At 42.2% G+C, this 19,459-nt stretch overlaps 1 protein-coding gene across 2 annotated transcripts in view; it reads right to left on the bottom strand.

Moving 5' to 3' along the window:
- The window catches only part of POU6F2 (POU class 6 homeobox 2), an 802,902-nt gene extending 785,314 nt beyond the window's left edge, over positions 1-17,588 (bottom strand). For both annotated transcript variants that reach the window (XM_069730264.1, XM_069730263.1), the window contains exon 1: positions 17,423-17,588. In XM_069730264.1, coding sequence (XP_069586365.1) covers positions 17,423-17,588 — 166 coding nt within the window. The remainder of the gene's footprint in view (positions 1-17,422) is intronic.
- Positions 17,589-19,459: the final 1,871 nt, after the last annotated feature.

Below are 19,459 nucleotides of genomic sequence, written 5' to 3'. Positions count from 1 at the left end.
TCCCAAATCCTAATAGAACAGGTGGACACCAGAGACAGCAGAACACAAATCATCCAGTACCATCAGTAACCACCAGAGGGAGCCCAAAAACAGAACCCACAACAGTACCCCCCCCTTGAGGAGGGGTCACCGAACCCTCACGAGAACCACCAGGGCGACCAGGATGAGCCCTATGAAAAGCGCGGACCAAATCATCAGCATGAACATCAGAGGCAACCACCCAAGAATTATCCTCCTGACCATAACCCTTCCACTTGACCAAATATTGGAGTTTCCGTCTGGAAACACGAGAATCCAAGATCTTCTCCACAACATACTCCAATTCTCCCTCCACCAGCACCGGAGCAGGAGGCTCAAGCGAAGGAACAACAGGTACCTCATACCTCCGCAACAACGACCGATGGAACACATTATGAATAGCAAACGATGCCGGGAGATCCAAACGAAACGACACAGGGTTAAGAATTTCCAAGATCCTATAAGGACCGATGAACCGAGGCTTGAACTTAGGTGAAGAGACCTTCATAGGAACAAAACGAGAAGACAACCACACCAAGTCCCCAACACGAAGTCGAGGACCCACGCGGCGACGGCGATTAGCAAACTGCTGAGCCTTCTCCTGGGACAACTTCAAATTGTCCACCACATGACTCCAAATCTGATGCAACCTATCCACTACCATGTCCACTCCAGGACAATCAGAAGGCTCCACCTGACCAGAGGAAAAACGAGGATGAAACCCCGAATTACAAAAGAAAGGAGAAACCAAGGTAGCAGAACTAGCCCGATTATTAAGGGCAAACTCGGCCAGCGGCAAAAAGGTAACCCAGTCATCCTGATCAGCAGAAACAAAACACCTCAAATAAGTTTCCAAGGTCTGATTAGTTCGCTCCGTCTGGCCATTCGTCTGAGGGTGGAATGCAGACGAAAAGGACAAATCAATGCCCATCTTAGCACAGAACGTCCGCCAAAATCTAGACACAAACTGGGATCCCCTGTCAGAAACGATGTTCTCCGGAATCCCATGCAAACGAACCACGTTCTGGAAAAACAGAGGGACCAACTCAGAGGAGGAAGGCAACTTAGGCAATGGTACAAGATGAACCATTTTAGAAAAGCGGTCACACACAACCCAGATGACGGACATTTTTTGAGAGACAGGGAGATCCGAAATAAAGTCCATGGAAATGTGCGTCCAAGGCCTCTTCGGGATAGGCAAAGGTGACAACAATCCACTGGCTCGAGAACAGCAAGGCTTTGCCCGAGCACAAACCTCACAAGACTGCACAAAAGAACGCACATCCCTCGACAAGGAAGGCCACCAAAAAGACCTGGCCACCAAGTCTCTAGTACCAAATATTCCAGGATGACCTGCCAACGCAGAAGAATGGACCTCGGAGATGACTCTACTGGTCCAACTATCCGGAACAAACAGTCTCTCAGGCGGACAACGATCAGGTTTACCCGCCTGAAACTCCTGCAAAGCACGTCGCAAGTCTGGGAAGACGGCCGACAAAATCACCCCATCCCTAAGGATACCAGTGGGCTCAGAATTTCCAGGGGAGTCAGGCACAAAACTCCTAGAAAGAGCATCCGCCTTCACATTCTTTGAACCTGGCAGGTATGAAACCACAAAATTGAAACGAGAGAAAAACAGTGACCAACGAGCCTGTCTAGGATTCAGACGCCTGGCAGACTCAAGGTAAATCAGATTTTTGTGATCAGTCAAGACCACCACACGATGTCTAGCACCCTCCAGCCAATGACGCCACTCCTCAAATGCCCACTTCATGGCCAAAAGTTCCCGATTACCCACATCATAATTCCGCTCAGCGGGCGAAAATTTTCTAGAAAAGAACGCACATGGCTTCATCACCGAGCAATCGGAGCTTCTCTGTGACAAAACCGCCCCCGCTCCAATCTCGGAAGCATCAACCTCAACCTGGAAAGGAAGCGAAACATCAGGCTGACGCAACACATGAGCAGAAGAAAACCGGCGTTTAAGTTCCTGAAAGGCCTCCACAGCCACAGGAGACCAATCAGCAACATCAGCACCCTTCTTAGTCAAATCCGTCAAAGGCTTAACAACACTAGAAAAATTAGTTATAAAACGACGATAGAAATTAGCAAAGCCCAAGAACTTCTGCAAACTCTTAAGAGATGCAGGCTGCGTCCAGTCACAAATAGCCCGAACCTTGACGGGATCCATCTCAATAGTAGAAGGGGAAAAAATATACCCCAAGAAAGAAATCTTCTGGACTCCAAAGAGACACTTTGAGCCCTTTACAAACAAGGAATTAGCCCGCAGGACCTGAAACACCTTCCTGACCTGCTGAACATGAGACTCCCAGTCATCAGAAAAAACCAAAATATCATCCAAATACACAATCATAAATTTATCCAGATATTCACGGAAAATATCGTGCATAAAGGACTGGAAGACTGAAGGAGCATTAGAAAGTCCGAAAGGCATTACCAAATACTCAAAATGGCCCTCAGGCGTATTAAATGCGGTTTTCCACTCATCACCTTGCTTTATTCGTATAAGATTATACGCACCCCGGAGATCAATCTTAGTGAACCATTTAGCCCCCTTAATGCGAGCAAACAAATCAGTCAACAAAGGCAAAGGATACTGATATTTTACGGTAATCTTATTCAAAAGACGATAATCTATACAAGGCCTCAAGGACCCATCTTTCTTGGCCACGAAAAAAAAACCTGCTCCCAAAGGGGACGAAGATGGACGGATATGTCCCTTTTCCAAGGACTCCTTAACATAATCCCGCATAGCAGTATGCTCTGGCACTGACAGATTGAAGAAACGACCTTTAGGAAATTTACTACCAGGAATTAAATCTATAGCACAATCGCAATCCCTGTGAGGAGGAAGCGAACTGAGTTTAGGCTCCTCAAAAACATCCCGATAATCCGATAAAAATACAGGAACCTCAGAAGGAGTAGATGAAGCGATAGAAATCGGAGGTGCATCATCATGAACCCCCTGACATCCCCAGCTTAACACAGACATTGTTTTCCAGTCAAGGACTGGATTATGAGTTTGTAACCATGGCAGACCAAGTACTAGAACATCATGTAAATTATACAATACCAGGAAGCGAATCACCTCCTGATGAACGGGAGTCATACGCATGGTCACTTGTGTCCAGTACTGAGGTTTATTCATAGCTAAAGGTGTAGAGTCAATTCCCTTCAAAGGAATAGGGACTTCCAGAGGCTCAAGACTAAACCCACATCGCTTGGCAAATTACCAATCCATAAGACTCAGGGCAGCGCCTGAATCTACATAGGCATCGACGGAAATGGATGATAATGAGCAAATCAGAGTCACAGACAGAATGAACTTAGACTGTAACGTACTAATGGCAACAGACTTATCAACCTTTTTTGTGCGTTTAGAGCATGCTGATATAACATGAGCTGAATCACCACAATAAAAGCACAACCCATTTTTCCGCCTATAGTTTTGCCGTTCACTTCTAGACTGAACTCTATCACATTGCGTTGTCTCAAGTGCCTGTTCAGAAGACACCGCCAAATGGTGCACAGGTTTGCGCTCCCGTAAACGCCGATCAATCTGAATAGCCATAGTCATAGACTCATTCAGACCCGTAGGCGCAGGGAACCCCACCATAACATCTTTAATGGCCTCAGAAAGGCCATCTCTGAACTTTGCAGCCAGGGCGCACTCATTCCACTGAGTAAGCACTGACCATTTCCGAAATTTTTGACAATATATTTCTGCTTCATCTTGCCCCTGAGAGAGAGCTAATAAAGCTTTTTCAGCCTGAATCTCTTGGTTAGGTTCCTCATAGAGCAAACCCAATACCAGAAAAAACGCATCCACATTAAGCAACGCAGGATCCCCTGGTGCCAATGCAAATGCCCAATTTTGAGGGTCACCCTGCAGGAAAGATATAATAATCTTAACCTGCTGAGCAGGGTCTCCAGAAGAGCAAGATTTCAAAGAAAGGAACAGCTTGCAATTGTTCCTAAAATTCAGAAAACTAGATCTATCTCCAGCAAAGAACTCTGGAATAGGAATTCTAGGTTCAGACATAGGAGCATGTACAACAAAATCTTGTATATTTTGAACCTTAGCAGCAAGATTATTCAAGCTGGAAGCTAAACTCTGGACATCCATGATAAACAGCTAAGGTCAGAGCCATTCAAGGATTAAGAGGAGGAAAAAAAAAATCAGCCAGGCTGCAATTAGGGCTAGGCAGCAACCTCAGAGGAAAAAAAAAAAAAAAAAAACTTCCTCAGACTACTTTTCCTCCTACTTCAGCCCAAACATTTCTGGCCGGCTATACTGTCATGATTCCAATGGCAGGGAATCACAAAAGGACAAGCACCAACGAGCTCTAGGGTGATGGAACCTGAGCTGACCGCGACCCTAAACCTGAACACACAAATAACAATAGCCGGGGAACGTGCCTACGTTGATCCTAGACGTCTCGCACCAGCCGAAGATCTAACTTCCCCTATTAGAAGAAACACAGACCTCTCTTGCCTCCAGAGAAATACCCCACAGAAATAGCAGCCCCCCACATATAATGACGGTGAAATGAGAGGAAGGCACATACACAGTATGAAAACAGATTCAGCAAAATGAGGCCCGCTAAAACTAGATAGCAGAGGATACAAAAGTAAACTGCGCGGTCAGCAAAAAACCCTTCAAAAAACCATCCTGTAATTACTTGAACTCATGTTCCAACTCATGGAACATGAGGAGCAATTACAGCCCGCTAGAGCAACCAGCAGCAAAGAAACAATTACATGCAAGCTGGACAAGACAAAAATAAAGCAAAACGTGGAACAAGAAAAACAAAAACTTAGCTTGTCCTGAAGATTACTGAAGCCAGAAGCTGAGGTAACAAAACACTCTGATAACCTTGATAGCCGGCGGGGAAATGACAAGAAAGCCCGGTTAAATAGGAAACTCCCAAATCCTAATAGAACAGGTGGACACCAGAGACAGCAGAACACAAATCATCCAGTACCATCAGTAACCACCAGAGGGAGCCCAAAAACAGAACCCACAACACTCTTCCCTGAACTAAGTGTGCTATCACATTGCATATTAGCACCAATTCAATGGCCCTGTCAGGGCTTATGTCCAAACCCCTCGCAAAAAGGAATTCAAAAGGATGTACTGATGAGCCATCAATATTAATGGTGTCAACAGAGCGAACATACGCTCTGACGTGCATAATTTTGGGGAGTAAACGCCTGCTGGAGTCAGAAACCCAGACGTAGTAGACTGGATCATGGTTTTCCCTCCAGCAGGTTTACACGGTCAAAAATGATTCATGGTAGAGCACACGTTCACTTTGCTGGTTCCATTATAGTCTATGGTCCCATCAGTGCACACATCCGAATTTCGGTTTGCGGGGGGAGGTTTCGACACAAGCCTATATGGAGCCCACAAACGTGTAACTAAATGCAATGTGAAAACACCCTAAAAGTTGATGGGTCCGCTTTTCTCTCTGTACTCCTTAATTATGAAAAAAACTGTGATCATTCTCTCCTCCTCATAGAGCTCCTAAAGATGTTTCAAGCAATTATTCATAAGGGTGAAATGGTGTCAGGCAGTGTTGGACAGGGAGCCAAGGGCCAACCAGTAACTAACTGCAGGACCCCACTTTTTAACTAAATGCAAATGTGACATTATCCTCAATCACAAATGCATAGAACAATGAACTGGGTAGATTCATAAATGAATAATATGCAGCCTTTGTAAGTACATAATTATTCAAGTATTTAGAGCCAATTATTGCTCAGATAAGAGGGTGGTGGTCCACTCTTGCAAATGAGCCAAGCGGAGGATTCTCCTGTTCCTGTGGACCAGTCCAAGCCTGGTGTCAGGTAATAAACAGGAGGAATAGGTGTTCTTCTCTGCAGCTTTAATTTTACAATATCCCATTGTCTAGTAATGACACCATCCAGACAATTGTAACTTGAAACTTAAAAATATATAAAATAATTGCAGAATCAATCCCTTAACGTGAGGGAGTGATCTATAATATGCTCGTGTGGTGTGGGGATTCCTTGCCTTTGCCCTTTAAATCTATTAGCAAAATTCAGACTAACATAATCATATAAAGCTTTTGGCTCAGTTGTGTCCTAATGGTAGGTTCAGACATAATGTATTTGCTGTAGAAAATTTTCACTGGATAATCCACACCAAATCATATGGACATTGTTGAGGATTTCCATGTTAGGGCTAGCGGAACGCACCAAATAATTAGAGAGATGGTATAAGGTGCATTCGCAGCCCAGGGTCCACCGTGCAGAGATGGAACCTGCTGCTGAGTAATGACGGACTATATGGCGGTACAATGAGGATACACACACGGGTTAACTTCACCCTGTGTGAAGGAAGTGAACCCTGTTGCGTCACAGGGCCATGGTACCGCACAAAGAGCGTAAGCAAGGAATCACAGAACTCTATCCTAGGGCACAGGATTAGAGTTCGTGTAGACCTCTTGCACTCGACACCACAATTGGGGTAACAGAATAACTGAGAAAGTAACTTAAATTCACAAGAGTGTGTACTGTGCCATTCTGGCGGACGCCACTAACCACCTAGACTTGGGTAAGGAAAGCGCTCTTATAGCGCACGGCGCCGCACTGGAGGTCACAGCAATTTAGACGCTGTTTCGTGTGTTATTATGCTGATAGCTCAGCCGGGCACTAGATAGCAGACATCCACCTTATGCGAGCAGTCATAAACAAGGGAGGGGATGTTTAAAGAATGACTTGCACTCATCAACACACACACATTTTCAAATGTACACTAGCGCATGGACGTGCGGTCATTCAAACCTTTTATAGCTGCAGCAAGTACAGGACCTTCCCAGAAGGACCAATGGGAGGCTGCCACAGAAGTTGAGCACCTTCAGGACATTCCTAGAGGACCAATGGGATTTGCTGCAGTATCTAAGCATGTGACCCTTGATCTTCAATGAGAGATCTTACCCTGGGCAAGCTCCGTATGTGAAAAGCAGGACTTAGCCCCATAAAGACCTGCTCGCTGCTGAACATTGCTGGCTACAAGGACAGAGCCTGGAAGAGCAGCAGTAAACAGTCGTCCAGTATCAGCCTGAGCTAGACGCTGGGACCAACGTCTCTGCTGAGCAAACTCCTCTGCGGCTGGAGAAGAACGGGAGACCGTAGCGGAGATGGTTTGAGATTCCCCCTGTGCAGAGGCAGGAATTCGACACCTAACATTCCATGAGCAAAACTTCTGATCTAGTTTGGTTTAAAATAAAAAATTATATTCTTATTTTGCCAATGCCCTGCCGCTCCATGTTCTTTGCCAGTCTCCGTATTCTAGCACCCTACAATGATGTGTTGTCACTAAGTGACAGCTACAGCCTGTGATCTGAGGCAGTGGTCACATGTCTGCACAACATATCATCTCTGAAGAAAAAAGTACAGAGAACTGGAAAAGTGATGCTATGGGAATGCCGGAATTTTGTCAAGGTGAGTACAGCACACTGCTCTTCTTATTTTACCATTCCGCTTGTACATGCAGATTTTTGGCACATCCACAGGTAATCTGTAGTAAAATCGGCAACAACAGAACTTATTGGGGATTTTATTCCCGTTGAACTCAAGAAATGGGTGGATATTGGGGAGTAGAGATGAGCAAACATTGTCAGCTCCCTCCTCATTATGCGGCAAGCTATAGTGCTTACTGAAGAAGCTGCATCGGGAGCCCGGATACCTGGAGCGCTCCCGATAATCAGCTCTTTGTCGGTGCAGCTGCATATGTTGTGGCTGTGTGACAGTCACAGCAAATGCACGGAGAAGCTGTCTGTTGTGATTGTCACAAAGCCGCTACACATGCAGCTGCAACGCCGAACAGTTGATTATCGGGAGCGCTCCAGGTATACGCATTCCTGATGCATTTTTGGCTATAGCTTGCCGAATAAGGAGGGAGCTGACGATGTTTGCTCATCTCTATTGGACAGGACATCATGCAAGGGCTGGGCAGCAGAGAATGAGATACCTGTTGAGATGAGGAGTCCCGCAAAGGAGACCAAGCAATGTGAAATAGTGTCGTTTCTAGTTTCTATTACGGCCATGGGTCTGCCTCTTCTGTACATACTCACTTGGATGAGTAAAGTAATAACATAGGCACAACGCGCACTATATGTTGTAAAAATGTGTAATTGTGGTTTTGGCTTTCCCCATCTCGATGTGCCAGTAGGGGGTAAGATACAACCCTGACAAGGCCAAAATTGACATTTTATGAACATGAGTCAATAAGAAAAAAATAATCATCATCACATTGGTAAATCATAGGACAATCATGTGGGCATGAACTGCATATAACTCAGCTGACAATTTCCCTTAAAGACTTAACCTAAATAACATACAGGCATGAGACAATTTTTCTCTGTTCCATCTCACTTGAACCTGATACAGACCTACAGTAGAGATTGAGGCAGCAAACAAGCACAAATCTGCCCGGCCTATCATTTACAGAGAAGTGTCTCCATGATTTGATTTTATTATAACAAGAATCCACTCAAGAGCCATGTTTCAAGCAGATCTCTGAGATACAGAATAAAGAAAAAAAGGAAACTTAGGGCACATGAAGAAAAAATGACATTTATAAGGGCTGATTTCTTCCAGTCAGAGTGCTGTGGCTGACGCTGAAAATCAATAAGGCCGAATGAATGAGACTGCCAGTAGCTCAGCGAGAGATTACATATTTGGATGGAAACATGAATGGTAAACAGCACAGGGTTTTAAGGCAGGATCACATGCAATGAAATGGTAAATGGTGTGTATAATAGACTAGCAATCTACCCGCTCATGGGTGTCCACAGGAATGCCAGGATTTGTTTAGGATCATATGCACTGGTTATAAAATTGATGCATGCAATATCATTTCTATGCAAACTGCAGAAAAAAATGAAATGGAGGACACTAAGCACAGAGCTAATGTTTCCAATGTGAGCATAAAACATGAAATAAGAAAAACGCAAAGGTCCAAAATATTACTTTGTGAAATGTATGACATTACAACTCCAGGAAATAACTGATATAGGAGGAAACATACTGCAATACCATAAACATTCACAGCCAGGACACAAACGCTCCACCGCCTCAGTACATACATATTAAATGCTTATTTAATGCAAAGCTATTTATGCCCATGTCCTTCAGGCTACAAGTGTACCGTCATGTGTGCTCCTGGTCACCGTGAAACACATTTATTAACTGTCGCAGCGACGTTTCATTTAATTGCCGTAAATCCTGACGTGGATGTGACCTTATATAAAAATACATTTCTAAAGGGATTGCGATTAGTTATGAGCGATCGTGCTCGGATGCTAGCCGAGTGACTGCAGAGTGCTCGAAAAATATGTTCTAGTCCCCGCGGCTTCATGTCTCCCGGCTGTTCGACAGCCACAACCTATGCAGGGATTTCCTGTTTGTTATAAAATCCCTGCGTGTGTTTCAGCTGTCGAACAGCCGGGAGACATGCAGCCGCGGGGACTAGAACATATATTTCGAGCACGCCGGAGTCACTTGGTTAGCGCCCCAGCGTGGTCAGATAACATCTTATCAGAGCACGCTCGCTCATCACTAATTGTGACACCACTTCAAGAGAACCTGTCCTTGATTCGTGCTCCCCAAGCAGCGAGCAGCATGAATCACAGCCTGGCTACAGAACTGAAGTCAAGTATATGTTTCTTTTAAATGCTTTGGTATCAGAAAAAATATTCATTAAAGATCCAGACAGAGACCATAGATGGAGAGCAGACCAGTCCAGTGCTGCCCCGGCCGGCTTGTCCCAGTGCCCTACAGCTCCCCCAATGCTGCAGATGCTAACTTTTCCCAGATTTAGCATCCATAAGCGCACAGTTTGGAGCAGTGTCTCAACCATGTCGCTAGTTTGAGCTGCCAATCTTCAGTGGCGCTCCGCTCTCCAACAAGCAGGTCGGTCGGAGGCAGAGGAGCAGTGCCCTCCTGAAGAAGATACTGTGCACAATGTATCTCCCAAGCAGCTAATGAAGCGCTATGATTGACAGCTACATCAATGCATCGGAGGCCTCTGGGTCAGTCACCTACGTAACGAAACATTGGGGAGTCTCTTCTGTATATGATAATGCAATTTCCTCGTTCAAACCCCAAAGTGTGAAGGATGTGGAAACCTTTGGGGACATTTTACTTCCTTAAATGCAGGCATTCTATCATTAAATACATTTTTGCAATTGAGTGTCACTCAAAATGTTGCAGCACTTTTCTTCTATAGCATCTGTATTGTACTGTCCATTGCTGACTGCAGAATGAGTTATCTGGGAATCTGTCTGTCGGCTCATCTGACGGGGAGTTTGTAATAATTTGATGTCTTTTTTAACTCCTCTCAGCTGATTTCTGACCACTACGTTCAGCTGAACTTTCATATAGTCATAAGTAAGCTGAGATGAGCGCAAAAAAAGATAAGGAAGTTACAAACTCTATGTCAGATTGAGCTTACTGACAGATTCTCAGATAACTCATTCTGCTGTCAGCAAAAAACAGTATACGGCCGGGGTCACACTGACGTATCTTCCCTGATGACACTCCGGTCAGAAGTCAGAGTGTGATCCGAGTGTCATCTTAGTGTGATCCAATTCTCACTTGAGAGAGCTGCAGCACAGGTGAGAAGATGGAGAACTAATTTTCTCCATCTTCTCCATTGTCTGAGTCCATGGATGTCAGTGTATACGCAGATAACATTGGAGTGCAGTCCGATATTTCACATGCACCCATAGACTTGAATGAGTGCACGTGATCCAAATTCCAGAGCATTTCGCAGCATGCTGCCATTATTTTCTTATGCTGTATCAGTGTGAGATTACAGATCTGCCCTATCTGATAAAACATCACATAGCACTCGGAGTCGGGAGTGTTATTCGCTCATGTGAGCGAGCCCTTACACAGGGGCCAGACAAGACAAATGGTGCAAAAATTTAAAACAAATATTTTTAGCCCAAAATACCTGCATTTAGGTAAAAACATAATGCCCCTGAGGGTATCTATATCATTAAATATTGCCTTTAACTGTAACACAATCACAAAGGTGTAATGAATTCTACAAATATATAAAAGACTTTTCCAGATACCCTTAAAATAAGTTTCTCCATATAAAATATAGTAATGTATATAAATGTATCATACAGTTTATTTTAGAGCTAGTTGCTCATTTAAGTAAGTACACCAGCCTCATCACGTCTAAGAAATCTATTCAGTAACGTATGCAGTTTATATAGTAAAATCGGGTGGTGACAGCCCCCTGTAAAGTGTTTTTACACTCTACACTCAGATGCAATACATTGGGGTGACAGACACCAGGTATAAATGGATATAAATGCACAGTTTGGGGCTCTAAGCACATACCTTCGTCGGTATATCTGGGTAGTGTAGGCGACCTTCACATTGTTTCGAGGATTCCACAAAAATCCCCTTAAAAACAGGATTCAGAGGATTTTATGGGGATCCAGGCAGAATTTCCTGATTGTAGTGCAGAAGTGCAGTGTGAACAGGGCCGTATACAAGTGCTATACATTTTATGCTTCTGCATCAGCACAAGCTCAGAATATTCTTCCTCTATGCTTTACATTGCAGCTCTGATTGTTTATATTAGGCTACTTTCACACTAGCGTCGGACTCGGCCCGTCGCAGTGCGTCGGGCCAAGGTTCCGATGCTAGCAGTGAAAAGGAGGCACAACGGAGGCAGCGGATGCATTTTTCCTGCGCATCCACTGCCCCATTGTAAGGTGCGGGGAGGTGAGGGTGGAGTTCCGGCATGCGCGGTCGGAAAAAGCGGTCCGTCGGCAGCAAAAAAAATTACATGTAAGGTTTTTTGCTCCTGGCGGTCCGCCACAACACGGCGCAACCGTCGCACGATGGTTGCAATGTGTGTCAATGCGTCGCAATGCGTCGCTAATGTTAATCTATGGGGCAAAAACGCATCCTGCAAACAACTTTGCAGGATGCGTTTTTTCCCCTGAACGACGCATTGCGACATATTGCAAAAAACGCCAGTGTGAAAGTAGGCTTAGCTGTTTATAAGCCGGCCACAAGCTCCCAAGGAAGTCATGCCGATGGTGGGCAGAAAACTAATTAATAGCAAAGAATTATTTGGTAACAGTCACAAAATATTGAAAATAGGAAGCCTTGGCTCAGTCTGTCTCATGATATAAATTAGGTGATTACAACACAAAAGAAAATTATAGATATACCGTCCCTCACCTAATTGGAATATGGATAGTCCACAGCGTCACTTGTATCCACAGCCATAGGGCCACTATACCGCCACGTATCTGTCACTTACACTACGCTCACACAAGGCCCGCTGCTGCCCCGTCATTACATGCAGATGTGTATTTCTTTTACTCTTGTCTACATTTACAGAAAGGGTTTCTTCCAATCTGCCTTTTCTCCGGCATGTCCTGGCCCCATGCTGGGCACAGATTTTACTTTCGGGTGCAGTTTATGTATTATTATGTCCAAATGTGCCATTAGCAGCTCAAAATAGCCGTTGTGACCACAACCTGCACATTACCTGGCTTCAAACTGTATTTTGCACATAAATTGTGAAAACCCATAAAAATATACAATAACCTTTGTCATAACTAACAAATCAAAACATTATACCTGTAGATTTACGCGATAACAACATAAATAGCCTTCATAAAAAAGGGCGGGTTAGTGGAAACTTATTGTTGTGGGGTTTTGTATTACATCTGAACTCATGAGTATGTGTGTGTATATATATATATATATATGTATATAATTATGTGAGTGTGTACAGAATATAGATGTGTGTGTATGTGTATATAATTATATGTGTGTACAGAATACAGATGTGTCTGTATATATGTATATAATTATACATGTGTGTACAGTATACAGATGTGTGTATATATGTATATAATTATATATGTGTGTACAGAACACATATGTATGTAAGTATATATATGTTTGCTTCTAAAATATATACACACACAAATATATATACATATATATACTGTATACTGTATATTTATATATTCTACATGTTTGTATATATATATATATATATATATATATATATATTTGTGTCCGTGTATGTTCAATATATTCATGCACTCTGCATTGGAAAAGTCATGAACCAGCAGTAATGGCCTTTGCACCACTTGAAGGATCAATAAGATGCTTAATTTTGAAATTTAACTAATAGGAGACAACAAGAGCAAAAATGTAAAGTCCTGCTGCTCTCTGCATTAGTATTAATACCTAGCTGCCATAACACGGTCACATACAATCACGTATGGCCTCCACCACTGTGTTCCCTGCGCCTATCATACTACTGACAACTGTGCGGACATGAAAACTCTACGGAGATATTACCCGGCCTGAACTTATGGCCTCAGAGCTGCAAGACAGCAATGATATCTCCTACCTGCTCATTGTGTTTTCCCAGACAGCTAGAAAACAGGTATACGTCGTATTTTAAATCAGTGGTTATGTTATATATCATTAGATCCATCATCACATCACGAGTTACCATCCTGACATATTACACAGTAGTCATTGTCATTAGCATACATTCTTCTCCACCTACACTTTTCATTCAGTCTTTATCTATATAATAAAAAAAACTGGAAAAAAAATCTGTGTGTTTATTGTCTTCACAAAGCACCAGAGAATTCGCTGACAAGAAAAAGAGCGCACCCATCTGCATATTACTACATGTAACAGCTCCACCAAATTCTGCCCTCTGGATACTTGGAGTCATTGTGTAAATCTTTGTAGCCAGAAGTTCATTGTGACAACAGCTGCATAGATGAACTATGTTTCTCAGGGTATACATGCTTCATGTGAGCTCTTAGTTTGAGATCACAACTAGTGGCTGGAACCCCCCATTAAAAGGATCCTGTCAGGTACTTCATGATGCCTGATTGACGGACAGCAGGAACTCTCGACAGGTTCCCTTGTTACAGACAGCTAGGTTCTAATCTCATACGCTGCCGGGTTTCTGAGAATAGTTTTAGGATCAAGCATATAGATCCAACCTGTCAATCAAGCTGAGCTGGGCAGTGGGAATCAAAGGGGTGCCACCTGATGGACCCTAGTCGCCAGACCTGGACACTTCTTCCCGAGCCTGCCCCAGTTTTTACACCTGCTAAACTCTCCGTCAAGAAGGATTCTGTCAAGGTGTAATGCTACCTGTGGTTTGGGCACCATGAGAATAAGGTCAGATCCCTAAAGTGAAACACCATGGAATATAGAATATAGAATATTACTACAGTTCTTTTGTGGACTGTAAAACTATTAAGCAAACTGTCAGCAATTGCGTCCTACAAAGAATTCCTAACTTTCACAGAACGTTATTACTCTGCACACTTTGCCCTGAAGTCTTTCTAGCTTCTGCCTTACAAGTGTCCCTCTAGATAGTGATAACACCTCACATCTTAGGAAACTACATGGGAGATCTATGTGTTTTCAACATTTTGAACCCCCAGCACCTTAGATAAAGCATTGTCCTGTAGGAAGGATTTTTAGAACCTGCCCTGGCGACTATATTGAGCATCTACTTTCCAGTAATATTGCCGCACACATTCAGCATCACTGAGAGTACTAGTCATGTCTCGCACATATCACATCCTTGTGTCTGCAAACATGGCGGCTTATGTCCACATAACAGGACACCATATTGTTAAGACCTTTGTAATATTCATCCAGCAACTGGCATGTCACCAAGTAGTTAACATTTGAAATAGTTTAGTTTTTACATTTCAAATATTGTGAATCAAAAAAGTAAAACTTTTTTTAGTATTAGATGTAAATGTGCGCAAAAATGACTGTAACCGATCCATAAAGAAGTCATCCTGCACGTGGCCGCTTCCTAACCACTAGCCATCCACACGTGGGTATTGTCCCTTATATTAACAGGACTTCTGATGGTAAACAGAAGAGGATGAGATGAACGTGTGCTGGAGTATATGGGGGCACATCTCTCACCACTCTGCACTATACCTGGAGTTATGGCTTGTGCTTATTTCATGCATTAAGAAGTAATACTTCCCTGTATAACACAAGTCTACAACTATCAACTTAATATCTACGGTATATAATATCTGTATACTGCAGACTGTGAGTCCTCCTTCCTTATGTACCTATGTGCCTTGTTTTTTTCTCATGTTTAATGTATTTGTCTATATTTGTCCCCTTTTTCACACGTAAAGCGCCATGGAATAAATGGCGCTATAAAAATGTATAATAATAATAATAATAATAGCTATCAATTTAATATCTATCTAATATCTATTCATCTATCCTATCTATTTGTCTCTCTATCTAATTTTGCTATATTTATCTATCTCATATCTATCTATCTATCTATCTATCTGTCATCTGTCTATTGATCTCTATCTATTTATAACCATCAATCCTTCTATCTATCCATCCCATATCTATCGATCTAATTTCTCTATATTTATCTATCTCGTACCTATGTATCTCCATCTATCCTTCTATCTATGTACCTATCTATCTAACTATCAATCTACATATTTCTATAGGTATCTATTATCTATGTTTTAAATATCCATCTACAGTACCAATAGTATCTATATCTGTCTTGCTCTGTCATCTATCTATCTATCTATCTATCTCTCTATTATCCATCCACACACATATGTAAAGTACTTGGAAAGTAGTCATTTAGCAAATAACCCAATATGTGTGTATAGAGAATCCACGTTTTGGACAACATCAATATACTTATTACTGCTGTCATGTAGTAAATTAGTTGTTGAGTCCATTCAGTTATTAAAAGGTATATAAAAAACTGATTTCATTTGTTGCCTGATTTAATTAAATAAACCACTGTAAATAATTTAAATCGTCCACTTACATTCCAATGTATATAGTCATGAACCACAAAGTCCACATATACACGATACACTACACTCCTTCGCTCCCTAAAACCACAATAACATACATCACTTTACCCACAAAAAAAAGTTCATCACAACAGAGATTAGAAACTAACCCTGCGAGACATATAAAAGTACATATAAAAGTAAGACTACTAAAACACGTTCTTCCCAAGGACACACTAAAACTATAGTATCTTTCTATGGGGTGCTTTGATAAGAGATGAGAGGACAGGTAGAGATGGTGTCCATAGTAGTTTATATAAGAATTATTCATTTTCAAACAGAAATCAAAGCAAAGTCTGGGAGAAATATGATTTTTTTAAAAATCAAAATATCTTCTATACTGCCTATGAAACTATTAACGATAACGCATCTTTTTGATGTTTTTGTAAAGTGCTACGTGACATGTTTTCTACTCATTTGTATGACATATAGCAGACCTTTTAATTAACATTTTCCCTTTACAATTTTGTAACAAAGTTTGTTAACAACCACGTTGAAACGTTTTTTTTTTATTTTGGGTCATTTTGTTCACATACAAAAAATCTTATCTTGACATTATTAACTTACTCCTAACTTGATTGTTATCTAATAGATATGTGTGCGTATATATATATATATATATATATATATATATATATAAATTACCTTTTACATTTTGGTTTAGTCGATACTTTAAAGGTCTAAAATATGTTTTTAAAAAAATCTGATGGAGACTATTTTCTTTAATTTGGAAAAAAAAAATCAATCTGCAGCTGAAATAAATGAACAGAAAATTCTTCTTGATTACCTAATCTCAACCCGAAAATGAGACCTTGAAGCCTGATCTGTCTTGTGTGAGCGATATCATTCACCCTAGCCTTTGCTCCTCTCTGTAATTGGAGATCACAGGTGCTGGAGTGGACTTCCACTATGCTATCCATTTGAATGACAAATGCCTGTGAAAAAGTGGAATACACAGCACACTGCCCTACCAGACGCAGCATTACATGCTTATTTACAGGGGGATCATTACATCAGGGGGGCTTTCACCCGTCTTATCATTAGCTTTCACGATTTAGGCCATGGCAGTTTTGCCTCCAACTTGCAAACAAAATCCATACTTCTCTTTAGCAACACTCAGACTACAGACATTTTCTAACGTCATGATGAAAGAATAACTTGAGGATAAAATCGAAACAAATAATAAAAAATCTGTGAAGTGAAACAAAATATTTATAAAACCGAGCCTTTTTCTCATTATGAGGTCTATATTCGTGCGCCGAAGGCCAAGCGGTCCCAGAATGGGTTAATCGGAGCCAGACTTATCACCAGAATGCGAACCCTTTAGGATCACGTTTTCTTTTAACATATGCAAAAGGACATGACATGAATGTAACAGGCAATATCCATAATAGTAATAATAAGGGGGGACGGGGACGCGTTGGACGGCGTGGTGCAAGCAAAATTAAATACCTAGACGGACTTACCGAAGAGCTTGCTGGGAGTGTCCTCACCATCATTTGATTCCACGGGAGCAAGAAGGGGCTCGTTCAGCTCACTGTCTGAAGTAGCTGCCTTGTCTTCACCTCTCGACTCTGCATTCATCTCACTCCGCAGCAGCAGCAAGGGCTTACTGACTTTTCCGGCTATCATTGGATCCTAGTTATGGGGGGGGGAAATCAAGAGTGAGCGAAATAAGGAACTAAAGTGGATGCTCCGGTGTTAGTGCACTCACTCCAACACCTTCCCCCTCTCCGGCTCTCCCTTACACACACATACACACACACCGTCTCTCTTATCTCCCCAGCTGCTCCTGTTGTTATTGCTGGCTGCAGTCAAGTGAAGAGCTATTACAGATCCAATGAGTTTTCCATTACACCCCACCCTATTAAAGCCCAACTATCATGTGAAAGATTCAGAATGCTTTCGGGAGAGCGAACTTCTTTGAAAGCATGCTTACAATCATCTTCGTAAATGCATGATATGCTGGGCTGGCTCCTCACTTGATGGTACTTCAACAAGGCACCCCTGGCTGTATGAAGAAATCCCTCCACATATTGCACCAGAGTGTAATTATACACATTCACAAAGTACCTGCCTCCCTCCTGTCACTCTCTCTGCCCCTTTCTGCCCCCTTTACGCTGCCTCGGAATTATGCAAACGCCTTCTCATTACAAAGTGATTAACCTGGTGTTAATACAAAATGAGACACTGTTTCCAAATAATCAAATCAATATTTTTTTGTTTTCCTAGCCAGAAGATCCCGAATGTTTTGCCGCTGGGTGTGAATAATTTGAAACTTTATGGTTTTGTCTGCTCGGTTTAGTGGTGCTGAAAGGGACAGCAGTCTATTGAAAGCAGTGCAGCCTATTGAAAGGGACAGCAGCCTATTGAAAGGGTCAGCTCCCCACTGTAGGGTCAGATGGGTATTGTGCGGCACAATGACAGTCTTGGCACTGCCACGACACACATACATTGCAAGCAGAGGTACACTTCATCCTACCATTACATCTTGGGTTCAGTTATGCTTACTATTACTTATATCTACATGCTATGAATGTGAACAAACAGGCAGAAAATACAGCAAAAAACAAAGCAGTCTAGAAAGTTCAAGTGCAAGACTAGTCATTTTTATTTCAGGACAATAAAGGAGATCCCAGTCTGCACATAATCCAGTTTCCCGCAGCTCCAAGAAAACTTTAAGGTTAAAAAAATACAATATATTATCCGAATATTTTATCTAATCAGAGAAACAAAATCAATACTTACAAAACAGTAACAATTGTTCTTATTGCTGCGGCATTAAGGCCCCAAAAGGGTAGGAATAAAATGGACTTGCTGGCGATTGGGTCTGTTCTCCTCGTCTCAGTCAGAGGCCATTGTGGGGTCATAGACTCTTCCACAATTCTCTATTCCCTCTGCATAGTTTTTTTTTTATTATTGTGGCGGGTATCAAGACAATAATGAAATAGGGAAGAAGGTACAATGACCCTGTGGTGTTATCTGTCAGCTATTTATTGCTAAGTTCATGCCTAAGTGACTCTAATGTAGAGAACAGGTGACCAGCGTGCTAGGAGGTGGGCTAGGATGCTCCTAATACCCCATCATCACATTGGTCGATGTGCGCCTGTGGGTTCTTTAATGTATTCATGTCTGAAAACTGAATTTGATATGACACATGATAATCTATGAAAATGTTAATCAATACAAATAGTTTAAGCTGTCATCAAATGCACTTCTGTAGTCAATACTCATATTGCTGCAAACAATGTCACTGTCACCGAGGCTTAATTTGCACAGCACTTAAATATCGGAGTCCGTGCATCAGTGCACTCCTCCCGAAATCCTGTAGGTAAACACATTTTCTCCCTATTTAAGGCTGGAGCACTCAGCATGCATTTAGCTGAGTCGAATCCTACCGTTTGAATACCTTGATAGGTCCACTGGAGGGCAAAATTAATACTTAATTGAATCTCACAGTCATCAAAATAATCAATACTTTTTTATTATTTATTCTTTACAGT

This window comes from Ranitomeya imitator, chromosome 6, assembly GCF_032444005.1.
Source record: "Ranitomeya imitator isolate aRanImi1 chromosome 6, aRanImi1.pri, whole genome shotgun sequence".
NCBI lineage: Eukaryota > Metazoa > Chordata > Amphibia > Anura > Dendrobatidae > Ranitomeya > Ranitomeya imitator.
Note: the sequence above shows the minus strand (reverse complement) of the source record. Positions and strands in the feature narration are given on the sequence as shown.